Here is a 23,753-nt window from a genome sequence, read left to right on the forward strand (position 1 = left end):
ATTCACAGGAGGAACTGCAGCAACCCACCAAAGCTCCTTCAACATTTCCCAATCCATGATCTCTGTCACCCTTGAGGGACAAGGGCAGCAGATATATGGGAAGGCCACTAAATGCAAGTTTCCCTCCAATGGCAGTTCAGGAAAAAAAACAAATTCAAACCTTACCAGCAACTCCCACATCCAGTGAACAATTAAACAAAAATGTTGGTTTTATATTTGGAATTGATAGCCGCTTTTAACAATGGATCTTTATGGATTTGGGGCTAAGTTTGTTACAGGGGTACGGTCAGATATACTTTCACTGAATGTTTCTGTGTTCCCAGAAGGTGTTTGATAATACGGTTCACAGGGGGCTTCAGTTGCTTCTTGTAAAGTGAAGAGTAACAACATGGATAGAAACTCATTGACATGTTTAATTTTCTCCATTTGTGTTCACAGATCCAAACTCCACAATCCCTGAGTTCCTGACAAACTGTGATGAATATCAACTGTTCAAATTGACAAAATTCTACCGGGACAGACTAGAGCAGGCGATGGAAGGAGGAGTGGATGGAGTCAGCTTATCATTAACATACGAGAGGATTTTCACTGGACAAGAACATGGGGTAAGTGGGAGGGACACAGAATGAATTATTTCAATCAGTGCAGGACTTTCAGGACAGATTGACAAATGATGGTAAAAGAACAGGTTCTGTCCAGATAATCTTCGAGTATACAAGGAATCACAGGCTGCACTGATAATGGAGTTATTGACTAATAATATTCCTGTCTTTAAGTCTACACCAGACCCAGGTATGAGGAGAGGGAAACCTGAGCAATTGGGAATTTTGGGATCTGGAGATTCTTTTGGATACTCCACAGCTCGGCTGCATTCGCCCCGCCCGGGGACAGCGGCTCGGCTGCCCTCCCTCCCCCTCCCCCTCACTCTCCCTCTCCCTCCCTCTCCCCCTCTCCCTCTCTCCCTCTCCCCCTCTCCCCCTCCCCCTCTCCCCTCCCCCTCTCCCTCTCCCCCTCTCCCCATCCCCCTCTCCCCTTCCCTCCCCTCCCCCTCCCCCTCTCCCCCCCCTCCCCTCCCCCTCTCCCGCACTCACCCCGCAGCTTATTGGGATATTGCTGGATACACAAAGTGGAGATCTGGTCTCAAAATCCAGAAATCCACTCAGGTGCTCGTGTAAACCAATGTTAAAGGAGCCCTTATGAGATCGGAGCTTTAAAACACCATGAAACATGCTTTGACATTAATATTCGATTTTCGTCAAAGGCCCTTTATAAAGTCATAGAGATTTTCAGCATGTAAACAGCCCCTTCAGCCCAGCTTATCCATGCTGCCCCATTTTTAACCCCAAAGCTAGTTCCAATTGCCCCTGTTTGTTCCATATCCCTCCATACCCATCTCGTGTAACTCCCAATGACTTTTAAAATACAAAGTTGTACCCACCTCTACTACTGCCTCTGGAAGCTTGTTCCAGACACACACCATCCTCTGTTTGAAAAAATTGCCTCTCTGGACCCTTTTGTAACTCTCCCCTCTCACCTTAAACTATGCGCTCTAGTTTAATCTCCTCTACCTTTTGGAAATGATGTTGACTATCTCACTGATCTGTGCCCCTCATTATTTTATAGACCTCTATAAGATCACCTCTCAGCCTTCTATGCTCCAGAGGAAAAAAACTCCCAGTCTATCCAGCAGCTCCTTGCAACTCGATCCATCAAGTCCAAGTAGCGTCCTAGTAAATATTTTCTGCACTCTTTCTAGTTTAATAATATACCTCCTATAATAGGGTGACTAGAACTGGATACGTTATTCCAAGTGTGGCCTTACCAATGTCTTGTACAACTTGAAGACATCCCAACTCCTGTATTCAATGTTCTGACTAATGAAACCAAGCATGCCGAATGCCTTCTTCACCACTCTGTCCACTTTCAAGGAGCTATGAACTTGTGCCTCTAGATCTCTTCGTTCTGTAACTCTCTCCAATGCCCTATCATTAACTGAGTAAGTCCTGCCCTGGTTCAATCTACCAAAATGCATCACCTTACATTTATCTAAATTAAACTCCATCTGCCATTTGTCAGCCCACTGGCTGTTACAGTGCTAGATAACTGTGTTCACTGTCTGCCATGCCACCAATCTTGATGTCATCTGCAAACTTACTAACCATGCTGACTAAATTCTCATCCAAATCATTAATATGAATGACACATAACAGTACACCCAGCACTGATCCCTGAGGCACACCACAAGTCACAGGCTTCCAGTTTGAAAAACAACCCAATACAACCACCCTCTGTCATCAAGCCAATTTTGGATCCATTTAGATACCTCACCCTGGATCCCGTTAGATTTAACCTTATGCAGCAACCTACCATGCAGTACCTTGTCAAAGACCTTACTAAAGTCCATGTAGACAACATCAACTGCACTTCCCTCATCTACCTTCTTGGTTACCCCTTCAAAAAACTCAATCAAATTTGAGAGACATGATTTTCCATTCACAAAACCATGCTGCCTGTCCTCTATCAGTCATTGCGTCTCTAAATGTCTGTAGAATCTGTCTTTCAAAATATCTTCAAACAACTTCCCGATGACAGATGTGAGGTTCACCGGCCTCTAGTTTCCAGACTTTTCTCTTCGGCCCTGAAACAAATGCACAACATTTGCCACCCTTCAATCTTCAGGCATCTTACCTGTGAGTTTAGCTGAGGAAACCTGTTTTCCTGACTCAAGCTGGCCTGTATGTGATCCACAAATGTGTTTGACTACTCACTGCCCTCTGAAATGGTCTAGAAAAAGAGGCAAAACAGCTTAATTTCTCCAATCAAGGATGTCTTGGCAGCACGATTACTGACTGAACTATCCAGGCTGAACTTGTGGCAGATTCACTTGTTTATGACAGTGTTGGTAAGACTCAGTGTACTGTCTGTGTTGGAGATGAAGAACCTTCTTCAAACTGAGGAGTGGGTGTGGTGTTGTGCGATGCTATGTCCTTGTGAAATGTAATAGATTTATCAGGTGCAGCATTGCTTATCACCTCAATCTATTCAATAATAACATCACACATCCATCACTCCACCATTATAATCAAACCAGAGGCCTAACCCTGGCTCAATGAGTTGTGTAGACGAGTGTTATGATGGCCATAAAGGACATGGAAGATGGTCATTAAATCTCCTGCTGGCTTTTTAAAGTACAAACTTCCTGCTTGAGCGGAGGCTTTAGCCGGACTGCTGGTTCTGGGATTCAGACTTGCTGTAAGTTGTGATTGCTGCTCTTCCTTTTGATTTTCAATAAATGGTTTCTGGTGATGGGAAAGTGGATTTGGAGGCTTACTGCATTGGCGATGAGGACTCGCCTCTGCGGACGACTGCCATTCGTCAAGTAGCTTCAGTAATGAAAAGGAAATATGTTTGTTTTTGTGAAACCTAAGCCCTATGATAAGAGTGTACAGAGAGCATGCATTACTAATTTCATGTCAGCAACATTGAAGGAGATGAAAAACAAATGTAATATTGTTGAGAGCATGCGAGGCCCTGACATTCAGTATGATTTAAAAAGTTTGACCTTGCTGCATGTTCCTGACTTAAACTATTGATGAACTAGTAGACCGAGGGAAAATCCTCCATGACCCGAATGCCTCTGTTATACTCCAGAGATACCACTTCAATGTGGCTGAGAAACCTGTCGGGAACCTATCACCCAATTCCTGTCTGGATGATGAAAATTAGCAGAACATTTGTGAAATCTTGCTGCCTCGAGATGAATTGTGGTGATATAGATTGGTCTGCAGCATCAATAATCTAACTAGACAAAAAGAAGCTGTTGGTATAACTCAGTCTGGATTCACAACAAATAATTCCAATAACCTAATGTCAGAATAAAGCAGACGAGGTGCTCAGGAACTACAAGGGGCATCAGGCAGCAAAGTCATCCAACTGGGGAGATTGTCATTGTGTAAACAGTCTTTAATAGAGAGGGCTTGTGTAAACCAGCTGTTAAAGGACCCTTTGTGAGATCGGAACTTTAAAAGACCATCAACGAAAGGCAGTGATGACCCTAGGAGTGTTGGGGAACATGTGCCAGAGAGTCGCGGATGCCAGACAATAAATGATTACAAGTACAGCCAAAGGGCACAGCCAAGGTGAAATTACAGGAATCGGTAAAACGTGTGCTGCCTAGTGAAGAAACCATGGCCAATACCTGACCGTACCATGCTGCTATTCCTTCTTCCAGAGTCAGAGATATACAAGGGAATCACATCACCACAACAAAGGCTGCCGTCATCATTATAGAATTACTGGGAAATGGCTAACCTCGAAGAACAAAAACAGGAACAGGCCTTTCGACCCTCCGAGCCTGCACCGACCATGCTGCCCGACTTAACTAAATCCGTCTATGATTCCAGGGAACCATAACCCTCCATTCCCATCCTATTCATGTATTTGTCAAGATGTCCCTTAAATCACTATCGTATCTGCTTCCGCTACCTTCCCCCCCCAACAGGGAGTTCCAGGTACCCACCACCCTCTGTTAAAAAGCTTGCCTTGTACATCTCCTTTAAACCTTGCCCCTCACACCGTAAACCTGTGCCCCCTAGTAATTGACTCTTCACCCTGGGGAAAAAGCTTCTGATGATCCACTCTGTTCATGCTCCTCATAATCTTGTAAACTTCTATCAGATCATCACTCCAGTGAGAAGAAAGTTTCTCCAACCTTTCCTCATAGCTAATGTCCTTCACACCAGGGAACATCCTGGTCAATCTTTTCTGAACCCTCTCCAAAACCTCCATATCCTTCTGGTAGTGTGGCGACCAGAATTTAACACAATATTCCAGCTAAGATTCTATAACATGACTTGCCAATTTTTAAACTCAGTGCCCCAGGCGGTAAAGGCCAGTGTGCCGTATGCTGCCTTGATTACCTTCTCCATCTGCATTGCCACTTTCAGTGACCTGTGTAACTGTACACTCAGATCCCTTTGCCTATCAATACTCCGAAGGGTCCTGCCATTTACTGTGTATTTCCTTTCTGTATTAGACATCAAAAATGCATTACCTCACACTTGTCCAATTTAAACTCCATCTGCCACCTCTCCACCCAAGTCTCCAACCGATCTATATCCTGCTATATTCTCTGATGTTCCTCATCGCTATCCACAAATCCATCAACCTTTGTCTCGTCAGCAAACTTACTAATCAAACCAGTTACATTTTCCCCCAAATCATTTATATATATTTGGCAAAGTTCCCAGCACTGATCTCTGACTACCGCCAGTTGTCACAGCCCTCCTTTCAGAAAGGTACCCTTCCACTGCTAATCCTCTGTCTTCTTTGACAGAGCCAGTTTAATATCCACCTTGCCAGCTCACCTCTGATCCCATGCATCTTCACCTTTTGCACCCGTCTGCCATGAGGGACCTTGTCAAAGGCCTTACTGAAGCCCATAGAGACAACATCCACTGCCCTATCCTCATCAATCATCTTCGTCACTTCCTCAAAAAACTCGATCTAGTTAGTGAGACACGGCCTCCCCTTCACAAGTACGTCCACTTATTTCCAAGTGGGAATAAATCCTGTCTTGAAGATTCCTGTCCAGTAATTTCCCTACCACTGCTGGACATCATAATGGATAGCCATAATGGGCATTTGATACATCCTTAGCTGGTCTCCGTTACAGGAGAACAGATGCACAAACAAGCTAACCTGCACATCTTTGGACTGTGGGAGGAAACCGGAGCATCTGGAGGAAACTCACACAGACATTAGGAGAATGTGCAAACTCCACACAGGCAGTGACCGAAGCCAGGAATCGAATACAGGTCCCTGGAGCTGTGAAACAGCAGCACTAACCACTGTGTCAATGTGCTGTCCCATCGCGTTGGACACTGAAGGACAGACAACTAATCACATGATTTCTAGTTCAGTTGATTCACATTTGTTTATTGTTAATTATTGGAAGGAGATTTCAGGAGAATTTTCAGTCCGTGTTTATTATGGATCAGGACTTGGCCCAGTGACTGATTTCTGAGCTGAAAACAACTGGGAAATCCCATCACTGAGCAGATCCTTTCCTTCTCATTCTCAGTGTTTATCTTTCACTCTGTGTCTCATTATTCTTCATTATTATTCTTCATAGAAAGTCACCGAGCTCGTGGAGAAGGGAAACCGGGTGGACAGTTCCAAACTTCTCCTCAGTCTGGTGATGGGAAAAGGATCTCGGGCTCGAAGGGTGATGTGGGAATCCTTTGTGAGAATGCGTCACGGAGTCCCAAAGCTGGATAAAATACTGAAAGAAATACAGGAGCTTGGTACGGTAAAATCACAGTGAATTCAATTTCCCATTTAAACACTGCCGATATCACTGTAATATTACACAGAGCTGTTTTCATGGAAGTTCATTTATTTAAACAGGTGCTGATTCGTTTGATTATATGGACATCGCACGTGGTTTATCTGAATTACCCAGTAACCTGAAAGGTAAGAGAGGAAATGGAGATTATAAACTATTTCACTTCTGAGAATCTGAATGATTGGAGCCTTTTTTAAGAGATTGTGAAAATCTGGGATAGTGAAAATTAAAGACTGTGGAAATTGGGTAGAGCATGATTCAGTTTTATCATTAATACTCAACCATACATAGTTTCAAATTACAATTCATATCATCTCTCGTTTTTTTTCCCAAAATTATGTGATTAATGCATCTTTTCACTTAATCCAGCTGTTAATTGCTATTAATTCTGAAGTCTTGTACACACCCGGTCGAAACCCGGTACTGTGTGAATCTCAGTACAGAGTTCCTGTGTGTCTGGGTGTTCTAACTAACAGAAAGAAAAGATTGGGGGTAAATGGGTGTTTTTTTCTGGTTGGCGATCAATGACTAGTGTGCCTCAGGGTTGAGACTGCAATTGTTTATGATTTACAGTGATGATTTTGAGTTGTATGTCAAAATTGGCAGATGACACGAGGGTGAGTAGCAAAGAAAAGTGTGCAGAGGCTGATGAAAGTCTACAATGTAATATAGATAGTGTAAGTGAGTGGGCGAGGCTCTGGCAAATGGAGTACAATATTGATAAATGTGACGTCACCCATTTTGGTCGGAATAACAGTAAAATGGATTATTATTTAAATGGTAAACAATTGCAGCATGCTGCTGTGCAGAGGGACCTGGCTGTCACTGTGCAAGAACTCAAATGTAATTTTGTCCTTCATTGATAGACGGATGGAGTTTAAAAACAGGGAGGCTATGTTGCAGCTGCACCAGGTGCTGGTAGGTTCACACCTGGAGTACTGTGTATAGATTTGGTTTCCTTCCTAGATAAAGATATACTGACACGAGAGGGGGCACCGTCAGCTCTGTGCCAGAGATCAGTGCGGAGCTGTATAAATTATTACAATGTGCATTTGAATCTGCTTAAAAGTCATTAGCGAGCCCAGCACTGAAATTTCCAGGCCCGTTAGCCTCTCGCCCTGTCACCACCTCACTTCAGGAGTTGTTCACTCCAACGGGATTTTGTAGGGAGCTGCCGAACAGACCCTGCTGGAGTGAAGGGGATGACATCGAAACCCCTAGGAGGGTGGAGGTGGCTGGGGTACCCTGGGCATTGCCAGCCTGGGCCCCTGGCACTGCCAAAGGGGCAGAGTCCTAATGTCCAGGACACCTTGGCACTGTCTACTGGGTATTGAGCAGTGACAAGAGTTCAGAGCCTAATGGGGATCTGGCCTGTGGGAGTGAGGGTGGGGAGTCCCACTTCCACTCTGCATTCTGGCTGAGTGACAGAGGGAGGGAGGACAGTGATTGGGGCTGGCCATCAGGGTGGGGAGAGGGGACCAGCCTGCTGGGGGGTGTGAAACCTATGTCGGGGTGGGGGGGATGGGTCAGGACTGTGTGGGGGTGGAGGGAAATGATGGCCTGGGTGTGTTCATGGGGCTAATGACCAGGGTGCCGGCAGTGTGGGGTCACTATGCATGCGCTGATCTTTGTGCTGACACATCGCACACACAGTGGCCACTCAGTGCGATGCTGCCGGTCTCTCCAACCGGAATAGGCTCCATTCACTGATTTTCCATCTGATTCACACTCGTCCACTCTGCTGTGCACAGATTGTGGGAGATTCATTCTGAAACTCCCACTGAAAAGTCCAGCATGATTTACTCCAGTTTTTATACACATTCAACATTTAGGTTCCTGTTTGGGAGAATCACCCCCAACATGTTATAGAAATATTGGAATTAAATGACAATCTGAAACTTTGTGGAAATTAATCATTGTCAAATGAGGTTTCCAATAACTCAATTTTATATTCTACTCAAACCTTGACTGACTGTAAAATAAATCCCTCAAATCAGCAAAGACAGTGTCTTAATGCAACTAACATTTTCTCTCTGTTCTGATTGAAGATCTCCAACAGAAACACAAGGAGACACTCCGGGGACAAACTGAAACTCTGAGAGTGAACACTATCCTCATAAAGGAGAAGGTTAAGATTTTCCAGCTGGTTGATCGATACGCTGAGCTAATGGTTATTTCCAATGTTCGAGATCGGACACTTGTCGAACATGAACTGCTGGCAAGAGGCCGAGACCATGAAGAATGGAGAGAGAAACATCTCCGGAAAGAACTGGAAAAAATCCGAACTGATCAATTGTTCCAGAGCAGCTTTTCCCAGAGAAAATCCAAATCTGGGAATTCAGCAGCAGTGAGCGGAGTCCCGGGAATTGGAAAAACAACAATGGTACAAAAGATTGTTTATGACTGGGCCACTGGGAAAATATACCCACACTTTCAATTTGTCTTCAGTTTTAAATTCCGGGATTTGAACACTATTAACTGTAGAATAAACCTGAGGAATCTGATATTGGATCAGTATCCTTACTTTGGGAATATCCTGGGAGAGCTCTGGAAGAACCCAGAGGGATTGCTGTTTATATTCGATGGTTTGGATGAATTCAAGGACAGGATTGATTTTGCTGACAATCGGAGAAATACAGAACCTCAGTCCATGTGCACAGATCCTGAATGCTGGTGTGAAGTGTCTGACATTGTGTACAGTTTAATACAGCACAAGCTGCTCCCAGGATGTTCAGTGCTAGTGACCAGCCGCCCTACTGCATTACATTTATTAGAAAAGGCTGAGATCAGTGTCTGGGCTGAAATCCTGGGATTTGTTGGTGATGAACGGAAGGAATATTTCAACAAGTTTTTTGAAGATCAGACGGTGGCAGCAGCTGTTTTCAAACACGTGGAGGAGAACGAGATCCTGTACACCATGTGTTACAACCCTTCCTACTGCTGGATCCTCGCTCTGTCACTGGGTCCCTTCTTTACTCAAAGTGACGGGAAACAGCAGCAAGTTCCCAAGACCATCACCCAACTATATTCCTACTATATTTACAACATTCTGAAAAACCATGGCCGAGAGATTGAAAACCCCCGTGATGTGTTACTGAAGCTTGGTGAGATGGCCTACACAGGAGTCTCCCAGAAGAAGATTGTGTTTGGAAATGGAGATTTGATTGAGTACAATCTACAACCTTCCCAGTTCCTGTCTGGGTTCCTGATGGAACTTTTGGAGAGAGATGATTCTGCCCAGAGTGTGGTTTATACATTCCCACACCTCACCATCCAAGAGTTTGTAGCTGCACTCACACAATTCCTGACTCCAGATCCCGGGGATATCGGGAAACTCCTCAGTGAAGCCCACAGTGAGGAAGATGGGCGATTTGAGATATTTCTCCGTTTTGTTGCTGGTCTCTCCTCCCCACAGTCAGCTCGACCCCTGGAGGAGTTTCTGGGTAAATTTCCTCATCAAACAACCTGCCGAGTGATTGACTGGGTGAAGGAGAAGGTTGAAGGGCAGATTGGAGACACACAGACTGAAACTGGGAAACGGAAGCTCCTGAACACATTCCACTACCTGTTTGAGTCTCAGAATAAAGCACTGGCTGAGAACACAGTGGGATCTGTGAAAACACTTTCATTTAGTGGATTGCGACTGACCCCGATTGACTGTGCAGTCCTGTCTCATGTCATTGGACACTGTGATTCAATAAAACACCTCGATCTACAGGGATGCTACATTCAGTGTGAAGGGATCCAGCGGCTGGGACCCGTTCTGCACAAGTGTCAGGAGTTGAGGTAACTGTTTGTTTGGTCTCATAGCGAATATTTTCATTGTTGAAAAACCATTTCCTTTGTTCTAATAAAACAGAGACATGTTCAGTTGAGGAAGTCGAGAGAGAAACAATGTCCAATGGTCACAGAGAAAGTGTGGGAGAATGGTGCAGAGTAATAATGTTCATTTCAGAGCAGCTGCAGATATGATGGGCCGATTGGCCTCATTCTGAACCTGTAATAAATCTGTGATTCTCTGATAAAACTACATCTTTTCAAGAATGCGGATTCTCGTGGATAAATAGCCATGGGCAATAAATGTTGGCAACACCAGCGATGATCACATTCCTTGAGTGATTGAAAGCGTTATTGGGATACATTTTAAATAATTAGAGGTGTAAAGGCCTCCCTACAAAATTTAAAAATAAATATTTCACTCTCCCAACAAAAACCATCTGATTCTGTATGATGCTAGAAAAATAATTGTTTCTGTGTTCAGTACAGCTTACAGTTTGTAGCTAATTATTATCAGGATTATTTTCCTATACGCTGCCTCTCATGTATTATAGTTTGTGTGTATTATATCGGACAGTGTCCCTTTATAATTCATGTGATCACCGGTGACATCAGTCAGGGTTGAAGTGGAAGTTCAGTCTTGTATTAACCTTTACAGTGGGCAGTTATGAAAATAAACCTCCCTGTTCGGTTACAGCAGCCCACCAGTTTTCTCTCTCACTGCAGCCTCATAAAACCTGAACCACTCACTGTGTTTAAAAATAGTTTTTTTCACACTGTATTTGCATCTTTTGCAAATCAATTTAAATCATGTTGTTGATCCTTGTCCAAACAGCAAATGTTGATTTGCTACCTGCTCTGTCCAGCACCATCACTATTTTGAACATTTCAAATCTCCTCTTAGCATTCTTCCTTCCAAGGAGAACAACCTCTCCAATCAATCCTCCTGATTTAAGTTTCACATCCTTGTAGCCAATCTTGTAAACATCTTCAGTACTCTCTCCAATGTGTTCTAAGCCTTCCTAAAGTATGACACGGTGCAGTGAGATCTTTTTTCAGATTTGGCACAGCCTCCTTGCTCTTGTATTCTATGCCCCTATTGACAATGTTATGATCCCAGCTGATGTCTGGACAGTCAGGTCTAAGAGCAGAACTCCGGCTTAGTAAATCGTGACTTTTATTTATTATTTAGAAATGTAGATGAACAGAATAACAAGGCAGTTGATTAACTTCTAACAAAAGACTAAAACCTTTGTAAAGAAAAAACTACAGTGCCCCACTACTTCACCCATCTAACTTCACAGATGTCTGCAGATCTGTAAGGATGACACAAGTTACAGAATAGATCTTATGCTTTAATGTTCTCAGTAAGTACACAGTCAGTGTAAACCAACAAGCCACCCGTGGTCAGCTACCCCATCTCTGAAACCAAGTGACAGATGCCGCCCAAAGTAACTGCAGTGGATTCTTCTTCAAATCCCCCCAAATGTTTGTAACAATGAGAAAACTCGTCTCACTGGGATTCTTCTTTCCGCTCCAGAAACTTCACTCTAGGAAAAACAGCCTTTGGAATCCTTTCCCAAACAACACTTTCTCTCAGATGCCTTCACCAAGGATCCCCCTCCAATATTTCAATGTTTCCTTTTAGTATTCCTCCATACTCAGCCAGGCCAACAGTACACAGCTCCTCTTGGCTGTATGAAGGTGTCACCAACTTTAGGATGATATCAGATGTCTGGATACTCGTGAGCAAACTTTACCATGTCCACATTTAGCAGCTCTGTCTGTAACTGGGAGCCTCTCTCTGCTCCTCTCTTTAACTTCAGGAGCAGTAGCTTGTTCAGGTTCAGGTTTTATTGTCACTTTGACTTCTATCTTCCTGACACTCCTCTTTTCCTTCTTGGTTTCTGACGGTGATTTATCTTTTGGGTTCTGCTTTCTGAATCCCTGCATTGTCCTGTCTCTATTGGCAGCCTCTGTGAACACCGTCTTGCTTCTTGGGTTAACTGGTTACAACTGAAACTCAGTGTTTCTATTATTCACTGTGGGTCTCTGAATATAAACAACCATTTTCTTAACCTCGATAACTCTTACAGTATCGTAACCCTTAAATTAAAATGCCGGGACAGTTTAAAGTGAAACCAGGCAGGCAGCTTTGTTTAACATGAAGTGAAATTAAAGCTTTGGCCCTTTCTGAGCTCACAAGCACAGAAACACCAATTAAACTTAAACTCAGGGATTATTATCTGATACCCACAAACATAAAACTAATTCATAACAGTGAAGCCCAAGATTCTGTATTCTTTATTAACTGCTACCTACACTTACCCTGCTAACAGCAATGGTCAATGTACATATACGTCCAGTCCCTCTGATCCTGCAATCCGTTAACAATTCTACCGATTATTTTATATTGCTTCCTCATGCGCATGTTTCCTGAAAGTCTCACCTCACACGTCTCTGCATTGAACTTAATCTGCCACCTATCTGTACACTCCACCATGGTCTGTTTTTTCAGTCCCAAGCTCCCCTCCTCACAGTTTCCGATGCCTCAAAGATTTCTGTGACTAACAAACTTTGAAATTTTCCTCAAGACTGTAAACACCGAGATCATTCATATATATCAGGGAAAAGCAAGGATCCCAATACTGACCGCTAGGATTCTCCACTACAGACATCCTCCAGCCTGGAAAATATCCATTACTCTTTATTCATCCAATTTTGTATCCACATTAATACTTTCCCATTTATTTAATGAGCTTATGTCACAAGTCTGTTGTGTCACTGCATCAGATGATTTTTGAATATCCGTGTACACCACATCAACAGCAGAACCGTCATTGACCCTTTCTGTTGCTTCCTCCAATTCACAGCAATATAAAGCCAGTAGCAAACAGCATGTTTTGTTTACCAACCAATGGATTTAGTTTTCCTCTATGTCACTATTAGATTCACCATTTCCCTTTTGAACTCAGTGTGGGCCACCTCAGAGTAGTTAAATGATTAACTGACCCTCTGACAATCAGCTAAGTTTAACAGCACTGCTCCAGGCTGGAGCCACAGACTTGACTACATTAGATAGACCCACTCTTTTAGGTTGTGGTTACTGGCTCCTGGCCCTCCCTTCATCCACTCCAACAAACTGAGATAGATGATACAATGTCAATAGTTAAGAGGCACTAAGAGGGATCCACTCTCACAGCTTTACCATTTAACTCTCCGTAAAATCTACAATTCTCATAAAACCCTGGATTTCTGTAACAGCAGAAATGATTTGAATTTCCGGAAACGTAGCAGGGTCAGTGAGATTCAGGAGGGTAATTCTGATGATCAGGAAATGAGACCAGAATGTGGGACATGTTTAAAATTACTTTCTTGTTCACAGGATATGGGCATCTCCTCCTCTAGGGGCCATTAGCAGTGGGAAATAAATGCTGGTCTCGCCATCGACACCCATATCCCATGGACAATTAAACAAGATATATATTTTGAGAGATGTAGAAGTGGTTTCCCCCAGTAGGCAAACCAGTGAGAGTGAATTGTTCATCATTTTTCAATGCTGACTATTGCATTTTCCATTCAACAGAAAGGGTTTGATACTTTTTATTATTGTCACATTTATTAGTGCCCAAGCTTACCGTACAAAGAGAAGGAAAGGAAAGAGTCCAGAATGTAGTGTTACAGTCATAGCTAGGGTGTAGAGAAAGATCAACTTGGGTGAGATATCGTAACTTAAATCAGTTCACCATTGGTGCTAAGTTTCTGACACAAAGATAGACCCAGCTATTTCTCCTGCTGAACATTAATCTGAATTTAATGTGTTTCTCACTTTCTCCATTTAGTCTGGGTGCCAATGAAGTGGGAGATTCAGGAGTGAAACTATTGTCTGCGGCTCTGAAGAATCCAGAATGTGAAATACAGAAACTGGAGTAAGTATCAGACTGTGTGAGATTGTGTTAATAATCAGTGGATGTATAACACTGTAAATTATTATCAGTGTCAGTAATAGTGTCATTAATAACCATTCCACATCATTCCTGTCAGTATTCATGTTAAACATCACGGATTCACTCTGATTCCTGAAATCTTTCTCTCTCTGATCTCCAGTTTGGAGAGTAACAGCCTCAGATATTCTCACCTCTGCTCTCAGTACAAACCAGTCAGTGATGTGTCTGAACCTGAGTTACAATAAACTGAGAGATTCAGGAGTGGAAGATTTAACTAATCATTTATAATTATTCTCAAAACCATTCATGAGAATAAAAAAGATGGAGAAAACAATTAAATGTTTATAGAATTACCAGATATGGCTGGTCACATGTTTAATTTAGTTTAATTTGTCATTCAGATTATAGATGTTTCTGTCTGTCAGCTTCTCAGTTTAATTAAACATAGAAAACTGCTGTATATTGGTAAGGCAGATTACAAACTACATGGAATTCTGATGAGTTTTATCCCGAGGGATCCACTCTCAAATTTATATTAAACGGAGCTTAAGGAGCATCTTAAAAGAGGATGCAGAGATGGGGGTGGGGAGGGTTATGAAGAGAATTCCAGAGCTTACAGCCCAGCAGTTCAAGGCACAGCTCAGCTGGCAATGGCAATAATCACAGTGCAGAATAGTCTGAATCATGTCCCTATTAATATTGGACATTGTTTTTAAGAACACAAATAATGATACTAAATATACCATTGCTATCAGTATTCCTGTTATTAAAAACACTGTCTGCTATTAGGAAACACATAATAAGCTTGGGAGCAAAGTTGGAGACCCTGAAATAAAAGAGACAAAGGCAGGCTGGGTATGAAGTTATCTGAGAGTCGCTGAACAGAGACTGATAGCCAAGTTCCGCACACATGAGGACAGTCTCAACAGGGATCTTGGGTTCATGTCGCACTATCTGTAACCCCCATGACTTGCCTGGGTTTGTAAACTCTCACTTACTGTACTGTCTGGAGACAATACACATCTCTTTAAACTGTGATCAAGGCTCCTTCCACTCACATTGTCGGCCACTTTAAGGCTTGAACAGCAGGTTAGGTGTAAAGATTTGCATTCTGATCAGTAATCTGTAAACTGTCTGTGCTTTATACGCTCTGTCTGAGGCCAGAACTCTCCATTCGCCTGACGTACAGGGAAACCTTGAAAGCTTGTGAGTTTACTATCAAATAAATCAGTTGGACTAAAACCTGGTATTGTCAGACTTCTTACTGTGTTTACCCCAGTCCAACGCTGGCATCTCCACATCCTGATAGGAAGCAGGCAGGAGGGGTGAACTGTACCTTTTCATTTATAGGAAGCTGACAGTGGGCTTTCCCCAGCAACCAGTACTGTGATACTACGATTAATTTTCTTTACATATATCACCAAATGAGAATTGGCTTTATCTAAAAATGAGATGTGAACCTGGTGAAGCTCCAGCACACGGCCACCAGACCACAGAGTGGATGTAGCATATGATAGACCGAGCTCCATCATACCAAAACCAATGGATCAGATTAGAGATTTACTGTCTTACCGTATCCAGTCAGAAATAGAGTTAGACATGCCACAAATGTTGGACATGCCGTTTACATTAGGCGACCCAGTGGCACCGTGGTTAACGCTGCTGCCTCATAACGCCAGGGACCAGGGTTCAATTCCAGCCTTGGGTGACATGTGTAGAGTTTGCACGTACTCCCAGTGTCTGTGCGGGTTTCCTCTGGGTGCTCCAATTTTCTCCCACAGTCCAGAGATCTGCAAGTTCGGTTGATTGGCTATGCTAAGTTGTCCCAGGTGTCTCAGGGTGTGTAGATTAGGGGGATTAATGGGTCATATATGTGGAGTTACAGAGATAGGGCCTGGGTATGATATTCTTTCAAAGAATTAGTGAAGACTCGATGGGCCAAAGGGCCTCCTTCTACACTGTGGGAATTGTATGATTCTATAAACATTCCACAAGAATTCCATCATTACTGATGAGGGAACCCAGAGCATCAGGGCCACCTTCAGCCAGAAGTGCTGAGTAGAATGATTAATCTCAGCCTCCTCCTGAGGTCCCCAGCATTACAGATATGAGTTTGATTCACTGCATGTGAGGTAAAGAAATGACTGAAGGCACTGTGTACTGTAAAATCTGCCAGCCTGGCAGTACCCCAGCAATGGTACTGAAGAATTGTGCTCCATAACTAACCATTCCCCGAGCCAAGCTGTTCCAGTACAGCTACAACACTGGATCTATCCCACAATGTGGAAACAAAGCAGGGCAAATCCAATCTGGTGAATTACTACTCCATCAGTCTGCTCTTGATCAACAGAAAATGTGGAATCCTTCCAGTGCCTCATCATCACTGCAGGAGTTCCTCAGGGTGATGTCCGAAGCCCAACCACCTTCAATTGCTTTATCAATGTCCTTCCTTCCATTATAAGGTCAGAGAGAGGATGCTCACTAATGATTGTACAATGTTCAGTACTGTTCACAATTCCTCAGATACTGAAGCAGTCCATATCCACAAACAGCAAGACCTGAACAAAACACAAAATGCTGGAAAATCCCAGCATCCTGACAGCTTCTGTGGAGAGACAACAGCGAACCCTTCGAATCTGGATGACTCTTCAACAGAGCTAGTGTCTTAAGGTCTGAAGAGCATTCAGACTTAATCTGATAAATGGCAAGTAATGTTTCACTCCACAAATGCCAGGGAAGGACCATCTCCAACAGAAGACAATCTAACCATATTCCCTTTACACTGAATGGCAGCACCATCACTGAATCCTCGACCATCAACATCCTGAGTGGTGGGGGCCGCACTGGGACCATTGAACAGACACTGAACTGTAAACACTGTGGGTCCAAGGGTAGATCACAGTCTGGGAATTCGGAGATGAGGAACTCACCTCCTGTCTCCCAAATTGTTGCCCAAGGCACAAGTCAGCAGTGTGATGGAATCCGCTCATCTTGCTGGATTGATGCAGCTTCAGAAACACTGAAGAAGCTCATCCAGGGAAAAGGAGCCACTGGATCAGCTGGCCATTCACCAAATTAAACATTGACTGTCTCTACCACTGACACACAGTGGCAGGATTTTACCACATACAAGGTGGAATGGAGCAGCTCACCAAGGTTCCTGAGACAGCATCATCCAAACAGGCACTATCCATTACTGAGATGGGCAAGGATATCAGAAGGATGGAACACCAACCAGCTTCAGATTTCTTTCCAAACCACACACCATTCTGACTTGGAATATATTGCTTTTCCACCACTGATGTGGGATCAGAATCCCGGATATCCCTTCCTAACGGTTTTACAAAGAACAACACAGCACAGGAAACAGGCCCTTCGGCCCAACAAGCCCGCGCCGCCATCTTAACGATGTATTTTTCCTACACCTCCCTTGACCCGTGTCTATGCTTATGGGACCCCCATTGGAAACCAGATTCAGGGGAGAATAATTTAGGGACAGTTTGTTACACCAATCAGCCTAACAGCACATCTTTGGGGTGTGGGAGGAAACCGGAGCGCCCGGAGGAAACCCACGCAACCACAGGGAGAATGCGCAAACTCCCACAGACACCGGCCCAAATCCATGTATCTGCAGAGCTAGCAGTGATAGTCACTGAGCTGTCATGGTGCCCATCTGCTGGTCCAGTTTGAAGCACACACAACGACGTGAAGTACTAGGCCACTCTTGGATGTATATCCAAGAGCAGCCCATGCACGACCCACCGTGTGCATGCCCCTTGTTAGACAACAAGGTGGACCGACACACCTGTGGAGTAAAAGAGACAAAACATCAACACGTAACATTAGATTTCCAGGAACATCCCGAGGCTCTGATCCTTATTTAAAACCGTTTCCTATAACCCTCCATCCCTGTTTCACTCATGTGCCTATCTAAGTAAACCTTAAACAAGTCCAGCGTGCCTGCCTCCACCACCTTACTTGGTAGTGCATTCCGTACCCCCACGACCCTCTGTGTGAAAAACCTCCCTCTAGCATCCAAATTATACCTCTCCCCGCTCACCCTAAGCTCATGGCCCCTCGTGATATTGTCTCCAATCTGGGAAAAAGCCTGCCAGATTTTGTACCAGATGCTGTCCAGAATTTAAGAAGATGGCTCACCACCTCCTCAAGGGCAATTGGGGATGGGCTGCAAGTGTTTGCATTGCCCGTGATACCATCATCCCCTGAAATAATTAATAAAGACCAGTGCTACCCACTGAAGGGATGGGTAATTGTGTCTGTGTGTAACCCAAACACCGTCAGAGGAGAGAGAAAACAGCTGCTACAGGACAAATTGTGTGACCATTGCACAGGCCAGAGGAATTCTAAAGATAGATCTGGTGGAACCCTTCAATATACTCAGCGAGGGTCTCAATGTCCTGGTGTTGTTCTGTGTTCGATACAACCTGGAGTTAGAGTGGAGAAGCTTTGAACAAAGTGTGATGCAATACAATGTTGACCAGATGCTTCATGATGAGGAACCCCATGGACCACAGGCCAGGGACATGGGATATGTGTCAGGGAGGATGGAGATTCAGTAATACAGACATGTTTTCCATGGACCTTAACTCACACAGCCATTCAGAGTAATAAATCTCCCACCATCTCCAGCACTGTTACTGTTTCTGTGAATGTTTTATAATTTCCCTGGAGCCGTCACTACATGAAAGAAAGACATTGGAATTGTATTGAGCTCATTCAGTGCTGTATTTCCCATCTCACATTCCCAGTGAACTGTTAAAGACCCAGTAATATGGTGAAGGATTTATTTAGTGATGTTCCATCTCTGAATTTACTGAAAATACAAACTTAACAAAGTGACCGGTAACAACAAAGTATAACCCTGTGAAACCCAAGGCAGCAACTCCACCATGACAACCACCCCCATCCCTGCACTTTCCCCTGAGTTACAGGCAGGATCTTTATCTCTCTCCTCTGGGAATTTCAATGACCGTGGCCCTTGTCCTCAGATTTCCTGAGTCCTGGAAGGATCCAGCCAACTGTGAATCCTCTGCACAGATACTGGAGTTGTCTCCGTCATCATAGCTTTGTAAGGTGCTTGTGTCACAGTCAGAGCAGAAGAGGACCCACTGCCCACACCAGGGGCATCCTGAGAGGAGCTCCCAAATGCTGCAGGCAGCCACTCCTCTATCCATTCAGGGCAAACTGGACCCTCCCTGTTCAGCTGGGAAGTCCTGACAGTGACTCCAGGCACATTTTCCCATCCCTCCCACAGCCCGTGTTCCACAGAGCTCCTGGAGGTGGTGAGAACATGCAGCTCATGTGTATTTCCTGTGGGTGATAGGCTGGATGTGACTCTCCATGAAGGTCACCAATCTCTCTGTGGAGGATGTTATTTGTGCTCATACCTGAGACATGGTAACACTGCTGGTCTGGATTGACTCCTCCATCCTTTGTGTATGGATACACACAGCCTTTGGAAACTCCACCGGATGTTAAAATACCTTACACTGCAGCTCCAGTATCTGCTGCATTGTTAAAGACTCCAGTCACATTTCACCTTCCACAAGCTGGCTCTGCTCTCTCCCCTCAAGAGTGTGAGTGAACTCAGCTATTGCTGCCTCCATCAGCTGCTCGGGTTTGTGTGTGCTGTCCTGTGCTGCCAGATTGTAACCCCTTTGCTACTCGTGTGAGACAGTATCTGCTCTGGCGGATGTTATGGGGAATAGTATGAAAGAACACTCTCTGTGAACCCTGCTGTTAATCAAAGGTAGCCGCTTGTCTCCCACTCACCACAGCTGTTGATCTGTGAGAGGGTGAAGATTGTTAGAGGGTAATGCACATCCCAACATGTCCTGGAGACTGTCCCTAACCCAGAGCTCCATCTGACCAATGGTGAACACACAAGCCCCAGGTTTTGGACTCAGCAGCAGAGTCTCTCCTGTGCCCATCACTCACTCACTCACTCTCTCTGGATCCACAACCCATCTCACCATCAGCGATTGCCCACCCAGCCTCCAGGTCTCCCAGCTCCAGAACTTCATCTTCCATTGGCATAAGGATAACACAATCCAGACACTGTCACTCTTGGCTCCTTCTCTGACGCTCTGTGTCCTCTTCTACAAGCACATAAATTTCCATTGTTACTCACCCATCAAAGACACACACAAGCCTATGGTGCTGCCAGACTGCCCATCATGGGCCCACCAGGATGATCACTCAGTGTGGGCAGTGCAGCAGTCATCTCTGACTGACCGGAACCCTTCACAGAGAGGCTGACATGTTCCTGAAGATTGATGCTGCTGTTTGGACATTGCCAGTGTCTGGGTGGAGATGTTCTTTCCACAATTTCTCTTCCATCCTTATTCACATATCAGCCTGTAAGTTTAATGCTCACCTTGTCAGAACATACCAGGTTATTGATCCTTTTGCCTCACTGCAGCCACGTGCTGCCTGCTCTGGCCCTCGGCAGTTTCTATCCAGACTTGCTTGTGTTGATGTGACAGGTCTCCTCCTCCAGTCCTGAGGGAACAGAACCTCCCTCCAAACCGATATAGCCTTGAGAATTTCCAGGGAAGTGTCAGTGAATTGGGTTTAATCTGCCTTCTGCCTTTGTTCATTAACCAGGCTCCCTCACTGCTCCCTTCAGAGCCTTTAAAAGTGCTGCTGGCTGCCTTTAAATCTGGTGCCAGCTTTGCCTGAATGGGATCTTCCCCTGCAGCCAGTGGTTAAGCTCTGGAATGACCAGGGTTTTGGGGGAAGGTGAGGGAATGACACTTAGTGAGTTGCTCATTCGGAGGGTCAGTGCAGACACAATGGGCCGAGTGGCCTCCTTCTGCTCTGTAACAATTCTGTGACTCTGCCTGTGCTGCCTGAGTGGACGGATTCCCCTAACCTGTCAGATATTAATGTGTCCGTTCTGGTTCTGTGTGGAGTTGGTTAGTTCAGTTGGTTTGGTGTCTGGAGTGTGATGTGGAATGATGATAATGTTGAGGGTTTGGTCCTCGTACCGGCTGTGGGGTTCATGGAGTCCCATCTCCTCCCATTGCCCCACGTTTACTAAGTTTTATCCCTGAAGCTCCATGGAACAAATTGTCTCTCTCTCTATTGGAGAGAAATACAGATATTTCATTGAGGACTGTGGCTACGAACACTGTCCACACAGGTTCGTTCTTACTCACATCTGAACATCACACCCCAGGCATCTTTCTCCACACCCATTTCAACATCCTGATCTTCACGTGGGGGGGGGCTACTCCTCTTACCGGTCTAAGGCTGGGTCTGTAAAGACAAATGCCTCCTTGTCCGTATATGTTCAGATCAGACCTCTTACACACTCTCACACTCTTTCATCACAGATGAACATCTACTGCACCTACTGTACTTTGACCCATTCTTTTAAGTTTGGTGATCTATTCCGGGGCTCTGGTCATTCCAGAGTTTAACCACTGACTGCAGGGGAAGATCCCATTCAGGCAAAGCTGGCACCAGATTTAAAGGCAGCCAGCAGCACTTTTAAAGGCTCTGAAGGGAGCAGTGAGGGAGCCTGGTTAATGAACAAAGGCAGAAGGCAGATTAAACCCAATTCACTGACACTTCCCTGGAAATTCTCAAGGCTATATCGGTTTGGAGGGAGGTTCTGTTCCCTCAGGAGTGGAGGAGGAGACCTGTCACCCTGAAGCTCCATGTAACAAATTGTCTGTCTCTATTGGAGAGAAATATTAATATTTCATTGGGGATTATGGTTACTAACACTGTCCACACGGAAACATCACCAACTCCCAGCTGAAATATCGATACATTTCCAACCATTATCTTCACAGAATTGTTAAGGTTCACAATGAGGCCATTTGGCCCATCGTGTCTGTACTAGCTCACCAAATTAGCTTTAGGAATGTGTGTCATTCTCCAGCCTTTTTCTCGTATCCTCGCTCAATGTTTCTATTCAAATAATCATCTAATTCCTTTCTGACTGTTTCGATACAGCCTCCCTCCACCACACTTCCCGGCTGTAATTCCAGACCCGAACCACTGGCAGTGTGAAAAAGGTTTCTCTCTCATCATCTTCAACCCCATCACACACTCCATTCCTGAGCCACTGACCTTATCTCAGGATGAGGACATGGGAAACCTGGACTTTATGGTACAGGATCTGTAGTCAGAGACTCTTTTCCTCGTGTGGATGTAGCTGTTACTCGGGGGCATAACTATAAGGTTCATGGTGGGAGATATAGGAGGAATGTCCGAGGTAGATTCTTCACTCAGAGAGTGGCTGGGGTGTGGAATGCACTGCCTGCTGTGATAGTGGAGTCGGACACTTTGGGAACTTTCAAGTGGTTATTGGATAGGCACATGGAGCACTCCAGAATGGTAGGGAGTGGGATAGACTGATCTTGGGATTGGACATAGTTCGGGACAACACTGGGGGCCAAAGGGCCTGTACTGTTCTCTGCTTTCTGTTTCACCATCATCCTTTTTGACATTTAATCACTCCGACACTTCCATTTTGTTCTTTCCTTGTCACCCGCCCATCCCCAGCTCCCTGTCACTTCAAACAATTTAATTCACTGCTACTTCCAAGTTCTAATTTAAGCTGATTGAACTGAAACTAAATCTGTTTCTCTCTTCACAGATATTGCCTGACCTGATGAGAGTTTCCAACATATTTATTCATATTTCAGATTTACAGCATTAATATAATTTTGCCTTCTGTATGAACTGAAGTTGTGTTTCTTGAATGTCCCGCGGTGTACATTATTATTGTTAATGATCTTATTCTTAAAAACACTGTGGATTTACCCTGATTCCTGTTATTTTTCTCTCTCTGATCTCCAGTCTCTGGGGTAATAATCTCACCGATTCTTGTGCCGAGGACCTGGTCTCTGCTCTCAGTACAAACCGCTCACTGATAGATCTGTATCTGGGTCACAATAAACTGGGAGATTCAGGAGTGAAACGGCTGTCTGTGGCTCTGAGGAATCCGGACTGTAAAATACAGAAACTGGAGTAAGTAGCAGACTGTGTGAGATTGTGTTTATAATAACTGAATATTCAACAATATAATTTCACCACTGGTATTTGTATAAAAACACTGCCCATTACTATTGGTGTCAGTTATGAATAAGGAAAATTGTTTTTCCTCTGACTCCTGTTGCTTCTCTCTCTGATCCCTGAGCAATGGGATGTCAGTCCCACAGATCCTTATGTTGAGGGTGTGGGGGAATAATGTTATGGTTCACCCTCTGAGGTTCTCTCCTCCTCCTCAGATGTGTACAGCTCTCCCCGGTCACAGCAACCATTGATTTGTGAAAGGCGGGACAGTGAATAGATGACAGTAAATGGAGGACAGGACGTGGTGGTGGAGTCTCACTGTTAGTAACAGATGACAGTACAGTAGCGAGAGGTGAACTTAGTTCCAATGATCAAGGTGCAGAACCAGTTTGGGTAGAGATAAGAATTAACAAAGTTAAAAGATCACTTGTGGGAATCATTTATAGACCCCGAACAATATTGAGAATCTCTGACACAGTACACAGGAAATAATAATGGGGTCTTGTAAAAACAAACTGCAGTAATCACGGGTGATTTTTATCACATACAAAGAAGAACAAAGAGCCACACAACATAGTAACAGGCCCTTCGGCCCACCAAGCCTGCGGTGACTCTTAATCCTTATGTAAACC

The 23,753-nt window shown here is 44.4% G+C and overlaps 1 protein-coding gene across 1 annotated transcript in view; it reads left to right on the plus strand.

Annotated features, from left to right (window-relative positions):
• The window catches only part of LOC145337960 (NACHT, LRR and PYD domains-containing protein 3-like), a 46,536-nt gene that overhangs the window by 11,518 nt on the left and 11,265 nt on the right, over positions 1-23,753 (plus strand). The window contains 7 exon segments of the mRNA XM_080182738.1: positions 439-605; positions 6,134-6,305; positions 6,409-6,474; positions 8,395-10,132; positions 13,966-14,076; positions 14,238-14,342; positions 22,906-23,076. Coding sequence (XP_080038864.1) covers positions 439-605; positions 6,134-6,305; positions 6,409-6,474; positions 8,395-10,132; positions 13,966-14,076; positions 14,238-14,342; positions 22,906-23,076 — 2,530 coding nt within the window.

This window comes from Carcharhinus amblyrhynchos, unplaced genomic scaffold, assembly GCF_965287045.1.
Source record: "Carcharhinus amblyrhynchos unplaced genomic scaffold, sCarAmb.v2.hapA scaffold_86, whole genome shotgun sequence".
Classification (NCBI taxonomy): domain Eukaryota; kingdom Metazoa; phylum Chordata; class Chondrichthyes; order Carcharhiniformes; family Carcharhinidae; genus Carcharhinus; species Carcharhinus amblyrhynchos.